Genomic DNA, 20,211 nt, shown 5'->3' on the forward strand with positions numbered 1-20,211 from the left:
TCTTTCAGAATCCAGACGGGCCAAGTGTCCATAAAAGGTCAGGCACCTTTTCCTTATACATGTGACGATGTCCTCCTGGTGTTCATACAGTTCATCATTATGGCGGATTCTGTAAATGCCTCCTTCCTCTCTGATTGGTCCTAATATCCTCCTCAGGATCTTCCTCTCTTTTAACTCCAGCTTTCTGAGTGGGTCCTTCCTGGCCATTACAAGGCACTCGGAAGCACACACAACAGATGGTTTGACGACCGAATTGTAGTGTCTGAGTTTGAGGTTCTTGGAGAGGCACTTAGATGCATAGATACTACGACACGAGTGATAAGCCCTTTCATACTTGGTACATCTGGCATCTATGGCTAGATTCTCGCTCGATTCGCAGAGATCCATTCTCCCAAGTACTTAAATGCAGGTACTTTTCGTATGGTAGCGCCTGTGAGAGGAACTGTAGAAGGGGCCTCTTTGATATTGGTCATAAATTCAGTCTTCTGGATGCTGATCTTCAGACCAGTCTTAACTGGTACACTATAAAGACTGTAAGTTTTAGGTAGCCTCCTCCATATTGTTTGCCAGTAGAATGAGGTCATCGGCAAAGGTTAGGCACGGGACAATGAGGAGGTCTCTCTTGTACCCAAGCTTCATTCCAGTTCCCGGTGGTAGCATTGTTCTCCATTCCCTAATGATCTTTTCCAGGACACAGTTAAAGAGAATGCAGGAGAGGCCATCATCCTGTCTAACTCCTTTTCTGATTGGAAAGCTTTCAGATAGTTCACCTCTGTATCTGACCTTGGACGTCGTGTTCCTCAGAGTGGCTTGGACTAATCATAGGGTGTTCCCATCCAGATCAAGTTACCATAGTATGGAGAAAAGGGTGTCTCTGTCCACATAGTCATAAGCTCTCTGAAAATCTACTAGTACCACCATCCAGGGATGTCCACCTCGGCTTTTGTAATTGAGAACTCTCTTAAGATTGTGTATCTGTTCTGAACAAGATCTAGTCTTACGGAAACCAGCTTGGTATTCACCTAAGTGTGAATCTAGCTGTGTGGTAACTCTATTGAGCAGGGCTACAGAGAGGATCTTGTAGGTAATTTGTAACAAGGAAATACCTCTATAATTGTTGAGGTCTGTCTTCCCATCTTGTGGAGGGGATGAATCACGGCAGACGTCCATCCTTTCGGGTAGGGACTCTGTTGTCCATATGTCCTTTATGATTTGATGGATGCTCTGCAAAGACTGGTCATATGCATGTTTCCACATTTTGGCAACTATGCCGTCTTCACCTGAAGCCTTGTTGTTCTTGAGACCACCGATGATGTCCATTATTTCTTCTCTCGTAGGTGGTTGAGAATCAGGGTTCCTATGTGAAGGCTCATGGAAAATAAGCTTTCCTTCAAGTTCCTCCGTGTTTAGTAGCTTCTGGAAATAACTGCAAGAGTTTTAGTGCAGTCTTTATTGTTCAGTTGAAGTTTTCCATCTGGCCCGTGGAGGATGAGGGTAGGAGCTGTGTACTGGGTCCTTTGCTTCTTAAGTCCTTTGTACAGGTCTCTTGAGTTGTTTCTCTGAAAATTATTCCCAGCCTGTTGCATTAGGTTCTTGAGGTAATTTCTCTTGGCACTGCGGATGGTGTTAGCTGTAGCTTCAATTTTATGTTGGTTCCACCTAGTCCAGGCTTTACGCCTTTCTTCTATAACCTCATCACACTTTGTACTCCACCATGGGTGTCTGCCTTTGGTTGATGATGCAGGGATAGTTTCTTGAGCAGCATCCAGCAAGGCCTTTTGTAAGGCAGGCCATCCTTCTTTCTCTGTATTCTTCATGAGGGTATCCTGAAAATCACAGTCCTCATCGCGCAGTCACAGAGTGTTGAACCTGGGTATCTTATGACTACTTTGGAGATTTGGTGTTTTCCTAAAGGGTTGCATATTAATCTTGACAAGTGAAAGGTAGTGATCAGAGTCTGTTGGTTCCTCGTAATACCTTGACATTCTGTATGTCCATTTGATGTTGCTGTGCTATAGCAACATGGTCTAACTGGAATTCACCTAGCATAGGATTTGTACTCTTCCAGGTTTTGGCCTTTCTAGGTAGACGTTTGAAGGCTGTTGATTTCAGGACTAAGTTGTACTTGTCACAGAGTTCAATGAGACGTTCTCCATTTCTGTTTGTTCTCTTATGGGCTGGATAATGGCCTACTATCTTCCGGTACTTCCACTCCTTACTGACTTGTGCATTGAGTTTCCCATGAGTATGATGGAATGGTGGGAAGAGATCTTATCTAGAGTTTCTTCTAAGGTGGCCCAGCATTGTTCTACATTTTCCAGGTTTGAACGGTTTGTGTCATTCGTGGGCGAGTGGAAATTTACGATTGTGTATGCTCTATTACGAGACCTGAAGGATACCGAGGAGGTCCTTCCGTTAGGTGAAGTGAAATCTAAAATATGGTCAACCATCTTGTGGTGTACCGCAAATCCAGTACCTAATTTCTTGATAACTCTTTCACCAGGTTTCCCTTTGTAGATTTTGTACCTTCCAGACTCTGTTGTATCCTCATCGGTAAACCGAGTCTCTTGTAGCGCAGCTATCATAACCTTGTACTTTTCCAGCACATCAAGCATTTGTTTGAGCTTACCTACCTTCAGTAGGGAAATAATGTTTATTGTAGCAAATTACTCTATGTTTCTCTTTGGTTGTCATTTAGCAGAATTAAATAGAAGTGGGAAGCATGAAGGTGCAGGTTCCCCAGAATCCGATGACCTGCTTGCCGCAGACTGTGAGGGAGTGGATTGTTTACCACCTGGGGTACATTTCTGAATATTCATTGTCTCCATGTTTTGAGTATTACGAGAGTTGTAATGGTGGTTACCTAAAAGGTAACGGGTTTTTAGCTATCATAGGTTGTAAGCCTTGAAGCCACCAGCACTGATCGGCTCACCGACCCAGTTTCCTGCTGGGATTGCTTACCCAACCTTCCGCTGGGTTGCTGGGTTAATTTGCCATCATGTTATCCTGTGCTGATTTTTTTGTTGCTAAATTCAATTCCCTAGTAAGTTTCTTCAATTTCTCCTTACTCCTGCAACTATTCAAAACTATATTTCTTTCTGATAAGTTCCTCCTTCTTAATCTCTTATTTCTCTACTATAATATAATGGGTCCTTTCATTGGATTCGATCTACCCAGAAGGGCGTGGAGTAGGTTGAACAGAATTCGGACTAGCCTTGGTGTTTACGCTGAAGCATTATTCAAGTGGAGGAAGTTAGCATCTCTCATGTGTGATTCTGGTACAGAGAGACAGACTTTCGCTCACATTTATTTTACATGAATGTTCTTTGACAGCTTACCATGGCAACCTAATAGTCTGACTTTTACAACCTGTCTTTCTATCACATTTATTTTTAACTGTGAGGAAAACAGCTTCATGATCACTGATAACATCTGTCATTTCAGTTTCTCTATAGAGCTCATCTGGTTTTATCAGCACCATGTCTAGAATATTTTTCCCTCCAGTTGGTTCATTCACTTTCTGATTCAAATGTCCTTCCCATATTAACCTTTTCACCATTTGTTAGTCATGCTTTCTCTCATTCACATTCCTTTCCCATTGAACAGCTAGTAAATTCAAATCGGCATTACAATATCATACCTTTCGGTGCCGTTCCCCACATAGCTGGATATCTTGCTAAATAATTCTGCATCAGCACCAGCCTTGCCAGATATGTACACCCCAAAAACATCAAGTTCCCTGTTAACTTTAGAGACAAATCTTACACTTCAAATTTCATATTTCTCATCCTTAACTTTTTTTTTTTAGCTTACAAATTTTTATTTTGCCAGTATGAATACTGCTCCTCCTATCTTTCCTCACCCAGGGATTATTAACTTGGGATTTTGGGTCAGTGACCATGGGCCTCTTAGCTGAGTCCTAGTATTGCTTCCACTTACCTGTGGCAGGCTGCTTACTTTAGTCTATCCTATCCGACCTCCCTTTGTCATCTCTTGTTATTTTCTGACCCCGACTATTAGAGCAACCAAGACCTAGGGAGTCTTTCATTTACATGTTATTCATGGCATGTGTCTTTCTTTGGCTGATACCTTCATGTTTCGAAGTGTTAGACCCCTTCCTTTTCCCCTCTGATTGTATTAATGGAGGATGGTCGCCCATTTGTACTTTCTCTTAAAACAATAATCATCACCACCACCACCACCTAACCCATCTCTACAATAAACAATGTTCAGTGAGAAAATTTCTGCAACCACAATATCACTACTCAGCCATGATACAGTTCCTATTACAATATTTGGTAAATATATATCTATTAAATTACTTCATTCTGTTTCTTGTTTACAATACTTCTACAGTTTAACACTAACAATTTAATATCATCTCAACTTGACTTCCAGCTCCCTGTACTCTTGTCTCCACTCCCTCATCTACCCTTTTTCCCTGAATGTACCTCTCTATTACCCTTTTAAACAAACTCCCTAGATTATATGTACCATTGCGGTTCAAGTGAAGGCCATCTGAACATAGATCCCTATCTCTTCCACCTATAAGGATGTACAAATCACCGGGCGAGTTGGCCGTGCGGTTAGGGGCGCGCAGCTGTGAGCTCACATCCGGGAGATAGTGGGTTTCAATCCCACTGTCGGCAGCCCTGAAGATGGTTTCCCATGGTTTCCCATTTTCACACCTTGCTTAAGGCCACGGCCGCTCCCTTCCTATCCCCAGGCCTTTCCTGTTTGAGCGTCGCCATAAGACCTATCTGTGTCAGGGCAATGCAAAAAAAAAAAAAGGATGTACAAATCTCACTCTGAAATTTCCACATACCCACTCCATAATCTTATTTATATCCCAAATCACCCTCCATTCAGTATTCCTACTTTATTAGGAGGGTGGGCTCTTGATGTAGGGAGAGAGGGTGGAAAAATATGAGACATAAATATAAAGATGAATGATGAAAAGTCAAAATCTACAGCCTGTTTCCAGTCATTCGACCAGGTCAGGAATGGAATGAATGAAGCCCCAATTTAGCGGTGAGTCTGTCGCAGTTCTTTGGAGCAATGATTAATGACTGACAGGTGAAATGAAATGATAAATAAATAAATAAATAAATAAATAAATGGCGTATGGCTTTTAGTGCCAGTAGTGTCCGAGGACATGTTCGGCTCGCCAGATGCAGGTCTTTTTATTTGACGACTATAGGTGACCTGCACATCGTGATGAAGATGAAATGATGATGAAGAGGACACATACATCCAGCCCTCGTGCCAGTGAAATTAACCAATGATGGTTAAAATTCCCGACCCTACCGGGAATCCAACCCGGGACCATTGTGACCAAAGGCCAGCACGCTAACCATTTCGCTGTGGAGCCAGACAAATGAAATGATATTGGGGAGTGTTGCTGGAATGAAAGATGACAGGAGAAAACTGTAGTATCCGGAGAAAAACCTGTCCTGTCTCTGCTTTTTCCGCACAAATCTCGCATGGAGTGACCGGGATTTGAACTACAGAATACAGCGGTGAGAGGCTGGCACGCTGCCACCTGAGCCATGGAGGCTGCTGTGAAGATTAATACATGTAGTATAAGATTAGGAACATAGAACAATCATAGCAGGATGAAAGGAACTCCACAGGTCTGTATACATAATAGAAAGGAACAAACAAGTGACAAATCAAGTTATAGATAGGAACATGAAGAGGAATACATTCTAGAGAAAATGTGGTGAGAAATAAATGATAAAAGAGGAGGTAAAGACAAGCAGTTACATATTCTGAACCTGAATATACTGTACCTTGTTCCTCTCCCTCAAAGCTGCCTTCAGCCAAGCAGAGTCAGAAATAGAACCCAGTCTAGTTAAGCATTATATTATAGCAGTTATGCTAATTCATTGATCTCAGTAGTGAACTAAACAGTTCATCATTGTTAGCTCTTGATACTTTCGTGGCCCAAATTAATAGACACATATTTTTGGTTCATGTTGTGAGGAAGAGACGAACCGCAGGAAAATGATGGAAGTTTTTAATTCAGTTGACCCTTGCTTTCTTGATTAAATGGCACTCTCGTTTGTTGCCGGATAGCTCACTGTATGGTATTTTATTCTGAAAAAGAAAAGTCATGCCACCATTTTTCTTTGAGTCTGATATTTTCACGGCTGTGAGTTAGGAAATAGAAAATAACAAGGTCATTAGACCGATAACAGGCAGAAGAAATGTTCATGAAAATTGAAATCCAGATATGAAAGAGAGATAAGGTTGACAGAAAAGAATAGAATCAAGATGGGGATGAAGAGAGATCTAAGAGCAAAATGGTGACAGAAAGTAAAGTAAAAGGAAAAATCAAATGACAAATCATGTCATACATAGATAGGTTTAAAGTTAATTTTTTTTTTCTTTTCACAATTGTTTCTTCACGTCAACTGTTCTAAGTATTCTATAGGAGCACAATTACTTATTCAATTATATTGAATTGTATTATATTTATCTATATAATTACTTTCTCGTGACCGAGGAAAATTACTGGATCTTCAAGCTATTCTCCCTTTTACTTTGGCGTTTGAAACCACAGTGCCTAATGTTGAATGTGTCGCGCTGATCACCGGGAACTGGCAAGTTGCTTCAATGGATCTATTTGTCTTCAACTCCTGCACGATTATGGATCTTCGTATGTGTTTGATTGTGATGTGACTTTGTGCCTGACAGTGTTTAAAAACTGGCTCATTTAACCGCTCTCCGCTATTCGTAAACATTGTGGGACTTTGCCTAGCGCTGCGTGTTCCATGCTGCCGCTCAGAGAATTGCGCACTGTTTTCTTTTGAGTGACTTGCATTTTACTTCTGAGTTTTACAGTGTCTACCCCCGTTCATTTTTATATCGCCTCTTCTACTGATCCGGAGTGTACTTGATCTTTCATTTCCTTTTCCTGTGCATTGTTTTTCATGTTTTAATTGCCTGATGATGACCTGGACTAGGGTCGAAACCGGTACCATTTCTACTTCTTATTATATGGGAATGTAATTTACTACATTTCTTATTCTTTTGTATTGAATAGGTTGAATCTCTTTATCAATTATTTCAATTTTAACTGTACATAGATAGGATCATAAAATGGAACATGTAATAAGTTAAACACAATGACAGGTCAGTGTGAGAAGAGAGTGTAATAGAAAGAGGGGACAAGGCCAAACATTAAAGCACAAAAGGATGGGGACAATCTCCACATCTTCATTAACTGCTGTTTTCAGATAGATTGGCTCTCTCCTAATCAATTTCAGGTCTTCCACATCCATTTCTTCTCAGTCCCAGATAAGCTTGTTTCAACTTCCCCGATTGTTGAAGATAATCCTTTTGTCAACATATTATTGTCCTTGATTGTACATTATGCCGTTATTTATTCTCATGTCCTTATATCTTTTGAAGGTTGCAAAGGAGTGTATCGCAATGTTTACAAGTTGGCAGAACATGTGAGAACACATACTCAGGAGAAATTGGTAGGATGCCCATACTGCGGTGGTCTTTTTGCATCAAAGACAAAGTTTTTTGATCATTGCAAGCGACAAGTTCCTATAGAACGTAAGTATGAGTTATGTTATAAATGGCCAGGAAAGAGGAAGGTGACTTCTCATGACACTCACTAGTAAGAAGAGCAGGAAAGAAAATATTTGGCAAGCATTTTTTTTTTTTTTTTTCTGTTCGATCAATATTTGCTGTATAATCTTTCCCCTACTTGCTGATTTAGTTAATCTGTTTTTTATGGCCTAAGTAAGGTGAACTGGTGTTGGTATAACAATTAATGGGAATGTACTTCTTATTACATTGATAATAAGTAGAAAAGGAGATCCATTTTAATTATTTTCCATTCTTGGGAGGTGTTTCAGCACTGCTTACAAACAAGATAGTGTGTTTTCTATGCAGGGATTATTGCTTTTTAACTTGCCAAGGGTAGCCATACATGTTCATTTTACTACCTGCTTTGATAATCTCTGGTATTATAAAAAAATTGTATTCTGTGAATGAAGAAAATAATGATTGTTATAAGTAAAAAAAAGGGTAAGTCAAGATTCTAAGTTAGTTAGTTCATTTGCTATTCACTATTATTTAGCAATTGAAGGTGAAGAGTACTTTCGTGATCAAGTAGAGTTTGGTGATTTAAATGTCCAGTGATGATAGCGATGACAACCAGGAGCCAAGTACAGACTCGTTGGTGAGTAATTTGTGTTTGGCCTTACTATTACTATAAAAGCAGCACTCCTTGCCTGCTACCTGGAGGCGTTCATCGGCTGTTGGAGAGAGGGGAACATCTTTGTGCTATGCTACTGTAAAAGGTTTCACCTCATTATGGGATTATAATTTGACCATGAGGTATTGTAAACTTCTCATTTTTAAACTTTCATTTTTAAACTTCCTATGACTTTTGTTTTCGAGTAGTTACACTCGATCATAATCGATAGGAGAGAAGTGGATCTCTGATTCCTATTAACGTATACGTTGTTGGAATTCATGTGAAGATGAACATTATTTTGTCAATAAGTTCGAAAACCTTTCATACTCTGTGCTTTAAATATTTTTCTGCTTTGAAGATCTCTTATACTCAACCTCTGGACTGGTAACTTCATTTTATGGGGCTTAAATGTATCTCTGTTGTATCGAGTGTTTTCTAGAACTTGTCATTTGCCATCACGCACTATTCTCTATTCAGGTTAAGTCTTATCCTATGCCTGGACTAAAGTAATTTAAAATATTGTTGTTTGGTTTACACTCCTATTTCCCTAATGTTTCTTATTATTCGTTGTACAGTTGGTTGGGAAACATCAGTGTTGTTTCATGTACCTGTTGGTTTATTTTATTCGGATAAAATCCAAGTCACATTATGTAACCGACATCTCTGCTTGTTGCATATTTTCTTGCTGTGCTACTTTTTTAAATTTGTGGTTTGTTTGAATACATCTGTTTTGTTCATCTGAAGTTGGCAATTCTTGTTTATCTGCTAGTTGCCTTGTATTTTCCTAATTACTCGTACTTATTGTTATTTTAAATCTTCCCCCTTTGTACCATCCACGGGTAACCTCTCGTTGCCCAGCACACTGTGAACATGTCTCTTCACCAGGCGAGTTGGCCATGCAGTTAGGGACGCGTGGCTGTGAGCTTGCATCCGGGAGATAGTGGGTTCGAATCCCATTGTCGGCAGCCCAGAAGATGGTTTTCCGTGGTTTCCCATTTTCAGACCAGGCCTTAATTAAGGCCACGGCCACTTCCTTCCAACTCCTAGATCTTTTCTATCTCATCGTCGCCATAAGACCTACATGTGTCAGTGCGATGTAAAGCCACTAGCAAAGAAAAAAAAAAGGTCTCTTCCACGGTCACCTTTAATTTAAACAATAACAATTATTATTATTATATAACCATTAACCTGTAACGTCAGTGAGGAGAAGAGCAAAACTGGTGATGATAAGATGAGAAAGAAAAGGAATCGTTAGTATCAGTGGACAAAACCTCAAAGTTGATGAGTGCTTCAGATATTTGGGAAGTGAAATAATGCAAGATGCAAGGTTGGATAAGGAGATCAGCAGAAGGGTAAAAGTAGGAAATTACGTTCTACCAGAGTGTAAGGAACTTGGTGTAGAACAGAGAAGTTTCTATGAGATGTAAAGAGATAATGTACAAGATGTGCTATACATCTATATTAATGTATGCATCAGAAAGTTGGACTTTGACAGCAAGAAATGAGAGTAAAATTCAGGCCAGTGAGATGAAGTTCTCGAGGAGTATGGTAGGGAAGACAAGGAGAGACAGAGTAAGAAATGTTGCAGTCAGAAAAGAGAGAGGGGGTAGAAAAACTGAGTGGTAGGATGGAGAAGAATGGAGATGGTTTGGACATGTTATGAGGATGGAAATATACCAAAACAAGTGTTGGAGGTTAAGATAGAGGGGAAGAGGGAGGCCCAGAGCAAGATGGATGACTCTGTCAAGAACAGTATAAGAAAAAAAAATGACTGAACTGGAATATAATTACTGAAGAGGAGTGGTGGAAGGAGAGGCAACGATGGAGAAGTACCATCAACACCCCAACGTGGCAGGAGCTGGACGAAGGGAAATGAAAATTATGGTTGTTCAAATAATAATAATTATTATTCATAATTTTGTTTTATAAACAGTACTACTTGACTAATATAACTTCCTCTTGTTTATTCAAGAGTTAAACCATTCTTATTATGTTTCAGGTTTATAATTTATTAAAAATTGAAATTTGATGAGTTTAATTAATTAATTCAATTACTTGATTTTTATGACAATTCTTATATTTATACCCATGTGGTTGAACACTTCATGTAGCTAAAAAGTCTGAAATTATTTATTTTTGACAGAAAGTACCTTTCCTCTTACTGTCATATTAGTTACTTTTATTGTATGTTAATGCATTATTCAAAGGTTGTAAATAATGTTTTTGGCACATTAGTATTTTGTTATCTTGATTTCATCTTTCTTCTTAGTACAGGACTACCAATGCTCCCATTGTTCAAAATACTATGCATCAGAGCGATTGCTGCGTGATCACATGCGACATCATGTGAATCATTACAAATGTCGATTCTGCGATATGACATGTCCTACTCCATCATCTCTGAGTGTGCATATCAGATACAGGCATTTGGACAGCAAACCTTTCAAGTGTGGTTATTGTGAATTCATGTGAGTTAATATTGTTAGCTATATTTCTGACTAGTTTCTAGACTTAATGTGATTTCTGTCTTATAGTAGTGCTGGGAAATAATCATTAACTGCAATTTTTTATTATCTCTAGAAAGACAGTGCACAATGATTTTCTCATAAATTTTTCGAAGAAAAGACAATCTGAGTCATGGCCCACCTTGTGCTCAGGCGGCTAGGACTGTATAACCCACCAGTGGTCCATAACCCGTTAGAGGAGAGATCCTCACTTGGACTATGTGCAAGTAGGGTAGCATCTTGCTTCATGAATTTACCGAGCTCAGAACATTTTAAACAAGCCTCAGACCTATGGGAGTAACGGAGTCCCACTCCCATTTGACAGGGGAGGGACTCCTTGGAAACAACTTGGCAAACAAAATGGAATTCAATAGGGAGCTATCAATATTAACGGGGCTTATGGAAGAAAGAAAGTAGAACTGGCTGAGTCAGCAAAGAGGATGCATTTGGATGTGCTAGGAGTAAGTGATATTCGGGTAAGGGGAGATAACGAGGAAGAGATAAGAGATTATAAAGTGTACTTGACGGGTGTTCGAAAGGGAGGGCAGAGTTTTGGGGTAGGGCTGTTTATCAGGAATATTATTGCACGCAACAAAGTTTCTGTTAGGCACGTAAATGAGAGAATGATGTGGGTAGATTTGGCAGTTGGAGAAATGAGGACAAGAATTGTCTCAGTGTATTCGCCATGTGAGGGTGCAGATGAGGATGAGGTTGGCAAGTTTTATGAAGCATTGAGTGACATCGTGGTCAGGGTCAACAGCAAGGATAGGATAATGATAATGGGCAATTTCAATGCAAGAGTTTGAAATAGAACTGAAGGATACGAAAGGGTGATTGGTAAATGTGGGGAAGATATGGAAGCTAATGGGAATGGGAAGCATTTGCTGGACTTACGTGCTAGTATGGGTTTAGCAGTTATGAATACATTCTTCAAGCATAAGGTTATTCACCGCTACACATGGGAGGCTATGGGTACCAGATCCATAATAGACTATATCTTAACCGACTTTGAATTCAGAAAATCTGTTAGGAATATACGAGTTTTTTGGGGATTTTTCAGTGATACAGACCACTATCTGATCTGTAGTGAACTAAGTATCTGCAGGCCTAGGATAGAGAAAGTTGTAGGCACAACATCGTAGCTGGTGTAAAACCTTCAATTATTATGGTTAATATATTTTATTTATATTTTATTAAATGCTAAATTACCTTTTATTAAATGACAAATATGACTAATACATGGTTTCCCTATAATTATGTATTATAAATTTATTTAACCTCAACATTTATATAGTCGAAAGCGGTAGAAAACTCTATAATGTTCGTATTTTTAGATTTATATTAGGTTTATTATCCAGATACATGTAGAGACATTAGGAATGTTGGAGAAATATCCATGTGTATTGGTAAACATAAAGGAAAGTTCTAGCTCTATCCATTACTGGAGTACTCCATTCGACTAGCTGCTCGATCGATGTTTCGAGTGTGTTCCATTAGAGTGTTGTAAGAACCCTTCCAGAAATCAATAATTCTAGATGGTTGATCGAACAGTATATATATCGAGCCATCAGTCAGTGAGGCGGTGAGTTCAAGAGAGTGTATGTTATAGTGCGTGAGTCAGTGTTGTTGATATCTGTACTTGTCAGAATCGACTTCAGGGTACTCCACTATTAAGTGTTGTAGTGTCACTTGCTAGTGTGTATAATTGTGTGTTGTGACTTACAGTGAAAATAAAGTAATTTATATAAGGAAGTGAACGAGTTCTCGTGTGATATTTATTTCTGTCAAATAAAATCGCATTTGAGAACGATAAAGTGAAATCTGTCTGCAAACGAATAAGAGTAGAAAATCTCCAGGACGAGGAAATTAGAAATACATGGATAAGATTAGTGAAAAGTTTCGAACAGTAGACAGTAAGTAGGTTCAGGATTTAGAAAGAGAATGGGTGGCATACAGGGATGCTGTAGTAGAAACAGCAACGGAATGCCTAGGAACAACTGTGTGTAAAGATGGGAAAAGCCTAATATCTTGGTGGAATGATGAAGTGAGAGCCGCTTGTAAACATAAAAAGAAGGCTTATCAGAAATGGCTCCAAACAAGGGCCGAGACAGACAGGGAGTTGTACGTAGATGAAGGAAACAGAGCGAAACAAATAGTTGTTGAGCCCAAAAAGAAGTTGTGGGAAGATTTAGGTAATAATCTGGAAAGGCTACGTCAAGCAGCAGGGAAACCTTTCTGGACAGTAATAAAGAATCTTAAGAAGGGAGGGAAAAAGGAAATGAACAGTGTTTTGAGTAATTCAGGTGAACTTATAGATCCCAGGGAATCACTGGAGAGGTGGAGGGAATATTTTGAACATCATCTCAGCATAAAAGGAAATCTTCCCGGTGGTGTTGCGAACAGTAAAGCTCATGGGCAGGAGGAAAATGATCAGTGGCGTATGCTAGGATCAAGACGTGGGCTACCACTAGACTTAGGTTACCCCTTTTCGATGGTTGGTTTATTGAATGTCAAGCCTTCAGCGTTCTGAGCTGCAGCCAATAGCCAACGGAGAAACCTGCTGTGTTATCAAGGCTGCTTCACAAGCTAGTGCCCTGGCCTTTGCCACTATTACTACTCAACACCTGATCAGTGGAGATGGTAGCCTAAGGTTTAGCAAATTAAAGTCCAGTTTTGTGGCTAAATGGATAGAATGCTTGCCTTTGGTCGGATGGTTCCAGTTCAATTTTCATAATCAACCCCGTCATACTGTTAATTCACCTGGCTTAGGGACTGGTTGTTTATGATGTTTTTGCCATTCATTTTATTCTCATTAGGTCACCACCAAGCCTATACAGATGCCATGCACTATTATTATTATTATTATTATTATTATTATTATTATTATTATTATTATTATTATTATTATTATTATTATTATTATTATTATTATTCCGGGGATTCCGTGAAGCAGAAAGAGGTGAAAGAAGGTGCTGGTGTTGAATGGGTCTAACTACGATATCAAAAATTAATTTAAAACTTTAAATAAAGGTTATATTTCTTTTAGAATCTCAAACTTAACAAACAATATTTTCAGGTGCTGGTAGTCAGGTACAAAATAGCAATAGAGATACAAAAATTGGAAAACCCAACAATAGGTAATTTACAAATTTTGAGCTTCAGGCTCCAGATTTACACGTTTTGAGCTTAAGGCTCCAAATTTACAAGTTTCACAAATGTTGTGTTAGTCAGGTAAGGAGAGATATCTCCCACTACACAGTGTTCACGGGCACTTGGCTCCAACAGTAACAATTTACAGCTTTCCAAAGGCACCCGTCAATATTACAGTAAACTTAGAAAAGAGCTTTCATGCTGTCCAACATTAACCAATTTCTTACAGCCCGCTTGAGGCAACGTTACACAATTTACAATTTAAAATTTTTTTTTTTCACAGGGTCTCAATTACCCAAACTACTGGGCCTTTGTGGAAAGAAGAACAGGTTAAATTACTGGCCCAAACACAAAATGAACAGACACACTTGCACTCCTAGAAAATTATAACCCTAATTGTGATCTCGGCCCGATGATACAGGGGCTAATCCCAAGCTACTGAGGTGACTCGAATGAAGGTTAATTTAATGTATTACAGGAAAGAAAAACGGTTACAAAATCGTAGTCACCTCAAACCAAGTTGAAGGGGAACTCGAGAGGGTAACACACTCTCTATCCCCTATTTACAGTTAAAGACTTTATGAAATTTTACATTAGCCGAAAGAAAATTTACATTTTAGAAAAGGTTGGTTACATAAGAAATTCGAACCTTCCCCTCGGCTAAGTTTGCGGAGACAGCTAGAAACATAGAATATTGGTGGCCATTACCTGGGCTGTTGTTCTGCCTGCTGAAGAATGAGGCGCCCCGCCCCCTGTCTTAACGCACACACTCAGAAAGACAATGATCAATGAGACAAGGTAACCTGAAAAGCCTCAGCATAAATATCCGAGGGGATTGTTCGAGAGGATTCTGGACTAATCCAGACACACCCTCTCAATTTTATTGGCAAATTCAAAATGAACACGAAATGTGTGATTGGTTGAAAATTAATTGCAGAAAATCCCTGTTTGGCCAGATTCAAAACTGGTGGGATGAGAGGAAGTGTTGCAAACCTTGAAATAACAAAATAAATGAAAGTTAATTTAGTTGAGAAAACATAGTAACACAAAACTTCTTTAAACCATTAATTCTTTCGTCTTACACCAGAGTGCATGACCACAGTTTTGTTAAGACTTCAAACTTCTTGAAGTAAACAAACACAAAGCAAATAAATCCAGTCAGTTTAGGCAACTTCACAATAACACAAGTACTCTGTACTTCCATGGTGACATCTTCAGGTCAATGTCCCAACTTCATGCCGTAGGTGTTTCACGTTTTGTTAGAGAGATAACGCTGCTTTTGAATGTGCGGAGTTGAGATGTACCTCCCGGTACAATTATTATTATTTTTATTATTATTATTATTATTATTATTATTATTATTAAATAAATTTTTGAATTTTACAGCGGTCGTACCCTTAGTTCACTGGTTAATTAGCTTCCTCGGGAGATCAGTGGTGATGTCCCACCCATGATCACGGTATAGCAGATCTTCCTATAAAAAGAAAAATATATTACTCCTATAACAGCAGCTCTGCAGTGTCTTCCTACAAGCACATAGAAGTAAACGGGAGTGAAATACCAGCACTTTGTTATCTATAGTATATAATTAAGTCAGAATTATGAGGTGGGGAAGTATATACTATGAGTAACACATGGTTGATAGATAGCAGTGGTGATCTGACGGACCAAATCCTAGTACACATATCCCCCCCGGTCCGATCTCCTATCTGATGTACAGAGCAAGCCCATGTGTGGCGAGTCGAGGGGAGATGGAGGAGAGTCTGGGCTACAATATCAGTCTCCGATGCCTTGCTCTCGGAAATATGTACAACGTTTTTTATAATTTCTTTCAAGTTTTGTAAATGGAACAATGGGTCAGACACATAATAGTGTGCTTAAGATTTCCATCCTTCGCATTTGAGGTTTGGGCTTCACCGATAGCCTTGGTAGCCCACAGTATACACCACTGAAAATGATGTTGGTGAAATTATACTTCAGGAAGTGGAAAGGATGGTAAATAAACTCCATTGTCATAAAGCAGCAGGAATAGATTAAATTAGACCTGAAATGGTGAACTGTAGTGGGAAGGCAGGGATGAAATGGCTACATAGAGTAGTAAGATTAGCATGGAGTGTTGGTAAGGTACCTTCAGATTGGCCAAAAACAGTAATTGCACCTATCTATAAGCAAGGGAACGGGAAGGATTGCAACAACTATCAAGGTATCTCATTGATCAGTATACCAGGCAAAAAATTCACTGGCATCTTGGAAGGGAGGGTGCAATCAGTGGTGGAGAAGAAGTTGGATAAAAACCATTGTAGTTTTCAGACCACAGAGGGGCTGTCAGGATTAAATTTTCAGTATGCGCCAGTTAATTGAAAAATGTTACGAGAGGAATAGACAGCTGTGTTTATGTTTTGTGCATCTAGAGAAAGCATATGACATGGTACTGAGGGAAAAGATGTTCGCCATACTGGGGGACTACGGAATTAAAGGTAGATTAATAAAAATCAATCGAAGGCATTTATGTTGACAACTGGGCTTCAGTGAGAATTGATGGTAGAATGAGTTCCCTTTGCTGTTGGTAGTTGACATGGATCATCCCCTGAAAGGTATAAAGTGGCAGGGAGGGATTCAGTTAGGTGGAAATGTAGTAAGCATTCTGGCCTATGCTGACGACTTGATCTTAATGGCAGATTGTGCTGAAAGCCTGCAGTGTAATATTTTGAAACTTGAAAATAGGTGCAATGTGTAGAAAATAAGCTGTTTGAAGACTATAAATTGATGTTAGTAGGTAAGAAATTTAACAGAATTGAATGTCAGATTGGTGATACAAAGCTGGAACAGGTAGATAATTTCGAGTATTTAGGTTGTGTGTTCTCCCAGGATGGTAATATAGTATGTGAGACTGAATCAAGGTGTAGTAAAACTAATGTAGTGATCTCACAGTTGCGATCAACAGTATTCTGTAAGAAGGAAGTCAGCTCCCAGACAAAACTATCTTTACATCGGTCTGTTTTCAGACCAACTTTGCTTTATGGGAGCGAAAGCTGGGTGCACTCAGGATATCTTATTCATAAGTTAGAAGTAACAGATATGAAAGTAGCGAGAAGGATTGCTGGTACAAACAGGTGGGAACAATGGCAGGAGGTTACTCGGAATGAGGAGATAAAGGCTAATTTAGGAATGAACTCTATGGATGAAGCTGTACGCATAAACCGGCTTCGGTGTTGGGGTCATGTGGGGCGAATGGATGAGGATAGGTTACCTAGGCGAATAATGGACTGTGTTATGGAGGGTAAGAGAAGTAGAGGGAAACCAAGACGGCAATGGTTAGACTCAGTTTCTAGCGATTTAAAGATAAGATCTATAGAACTAAATGAGGCCACAGCCTTAGTTGCAAATAGAGGATTATCGCAACGTTTAGTAAATTCACAGAGGCTTGCAGACTGAACGCTGAAATGCATAACGGTCTATAATAATGTATGTATTTATTTATTTATTTATTTATTTATTTATTTATTTATTTATTTATTTATTTATTCAGTCAGTCATTTATTTATTTATTTATTTATTTATTTATTTATTTATTTATTTATTTATTTATTTATTTATTTATTTATTTATTTACCCAATTAAAATGAACTGTGACAGACTAATTTCTACTACATAACATATAGAGAAATAATAATATCAATAATAATTTTAATGATATTAATGATAATAATACAAACTATTATAAGAATACATTCCTTAACACTTGATAGCAAGAAATTTTGAAACAACTTCATAGAAAGATATTCATGCTGTTTTCTCTTTTTCATCCGTTGTGTTTATATATACAGGGTGAACAAAGAGTGCCACACTTGGATTTCGGCATGCGATTCCTCATCGCATTGCAAGACAAAAGTTTCTATAGCCAAATCTGATCTAATGCTGTTGGAAAACAAGTTGAAAACGAGAAGCTGGCAACACTATCATATCCTGCAGCACATCGGAATGTAATAGAGAAATGTGCATCATCCCGCTCTACCGTACCTGCCATCCCAGCTCACTGAGTAGACTGCTGGGTTATCAAACCCACATGCACCATGGAGCTACAGCTCAAATCTACGTCAGGTTTTCTTTTTTCTTTTGTGTGTTTGACGTCAGGTCCCTAGTTTCCGTCATCTAACTGCGTTTGTAAGCGTGACATCCTGTTGTCACATGACAATAGTCGAACACATAACAGTGTGATCCATTCAACTGAATGCATGAGTTGACTAACCATACAGTGTACAACCATAACTGCTCCTGTCAAGTGCATGTAAGGTGCCTTCCTGATGGAGTACACAAACTGCGAATACGTCGATATGCTTTTAGTGTTAGGTGCATCTGATAACCAAGCTTCTGCTGCTGGTGGTGAGTATGCAGCACGGTACCCTCAAAGGCGCCATCCCGATAAGAATGTTTTTCGTTGCCTTGAGTAACACCTGCGGGAAAACGGTAATCTTCGTCCACAAGTACTGGACAGAGGTCGTCCAAGGACTAGACGTACTCCGGAAACAGAGGACAACATTCTTGAAGCCGTTCACCAGTCACCTCGGCGAAGTACCCGCGATATTGCAAGGCGGTTCCAGGTATCTCAAACACTGGTTGTTGACGTGTTGCACGAGGAAAAACTGCATCCATATGATTACATTTTAACTCAACACCAGCGGCCAGAAGACCGCATTCAACGAGTACAGTTCTGTCAATGGCTTTTGCAACAAGTTGAAGATAACGAACATTTTATAAAGAATGTGATATGGAGTGACGAATGTAGCTTTGCTCGGTAAGGAATTTTCAACCATCACAACAGCCATTATTGGTCTGACCACAACCCACGTCACCCGTGAACATGGCTTTTAGGCACGCTTTGGCATAAACCTGTGGGCTGGAATCTTGGGAGGAGTGCTTTTAGGCCCTTACCTATTGCCGGACAAGTTGAATGCGCCCCGCTATCGTACGTTTCTGGGCAATACTTTGTCTGACACTTTAGAAAACGTTCCACTTGGTGTAGTTTCAGCATGATGGTGCACCGCCACTCTTTGGAATGACTGTGTGTAACTGGTTAAATGAAGCGTTTCCAGGGAAATGGATTGGTCGTGGAGGTTCAATGTTCTGGCCTTCATGTTCCCCGGACCTTAATCCACTAGATTTTTATTTGTGCGGACACTTAAGGGTACATGTTTAAAGTACTCCACCCATGGATGTACAAGACCTAATAGATCGCATGCATGCTGCATCGGCAATGGTGGATGCGACTCGAACATCGGGGCGTCCGCACAACTGGCATTTATAGCATTACCTCGTCTCACTGAGCTAATGAGACAGCTCCGGCAGAGCACCGAGTTCACGCGACCTATGCTTGGCCATGCTGCACGCCGTTACAGCATTGCCAGAGCCTCATTTATTAACTTGCATGTCTATTAAACCTATTGGTGGGACTAGGTTTTGCAAGATAAACTTTTGTTGTGAATTTCGATGAGGAACCGCATGCCGACCTCCACGTGCAGCATTTTTTGTTCACCCTGTATATATAGACCTACCCATATTATTTACAGAAGTATGAATATTAGCCATAATAGTAATAATAAAGAATAATAATGATAAATAATAATGTGAATAATTATTATCTGATAACACTAGCATGCAAAATTCAACTTTGTGTTTGTTGCCTGAAGTAAATAATGTGGCTTTATATAGTTTCGATGTGCTGAATCTGAATTTTCTATCTATTTACTTCCATGACATAAGGTTTTTTGTGAAATCAAATTAAATGTATTGTTACGTGTTGGCGGGGTAAATAAATGAATAAATGAGTACAGAACCTGGTAGCAACTGATTTCTAAGATTTATTAACTTAGCACTACAATTACAGATTTACACACACACAGACGATAGCCGAGATTACAAGTTACACAAGTACACGGTTACACACTTACACGATTCGCGCTCTCTCTCTCTTAGTTTCTCATGTCCCATCTACAATGACACATACACACAGAGTCCCCGATTATTTACACTACACTCACTCGGTCACACTCGTTAGCGATGTCACGGTCCACAGCCTACACGTCAGTCTCGCAGGTCGGGATAGTATCCGCTGTTCACTCAATCCGTCGAACCCCGTTCAGTCTACACACGGCACTCAGTGTTCCCTTCTTCGCCGCTCCAGAACACCCAAGGTTCTTCTCCAGCAGCCAGCCACAAGGGACGCACACACACACGACGTCAGGGGAACAGGAACGAGTCCTCGGCTCCAACAGGCAGATAATCCATCAGGGTGCACTCTCCCAGGCCATCACTGACTGCGCTCCAGCGAACTCAATCTCG

General features: G+C 39.6%; 1 protein-coding gene across 2 annotated transcripts in view; it reads left to right on the plus strand.

The window, feature by feature from the left end:
* Window positions 1-20,211, plus strand: part of LOC136858345 (histone H4 transcription factor) — a 181,978-nt gene that overhangs the window by 90,223 nt on the left and 71,544 nt on the right. For both annotated transcript variants that reach the window (XM_067137818.2, XM_067137819.2), the window contains exons 4-5: window positions 7,417-7,569; window positions 10,488-10,686. In XM_067137818.2, the coding sequence (XP_066993919.2) occupies window positions 7,417-7,569; window positions 10,488-10,686 (352 nt within the window). The remainder of the gene's footprint in view (window positions 1-7,416; window positions 7,570-10,487; window positions 10,687-20,211) is intronic.

This window comes from Anabrus simplex, chromosome 1 (genome assembly GCF_040414725.1).
Source record: "Anabrus simplex isolate iqAnaSimp1 chromosome 1, ASM4041472v1, whole genome shotgun sequence".
Lineage (NCBI taxonomy): Eukaryota > Metazoa > Arthropoda > Insecta > Orthoptera > Tettigoniidae > Anabrus > Anabrus simplex.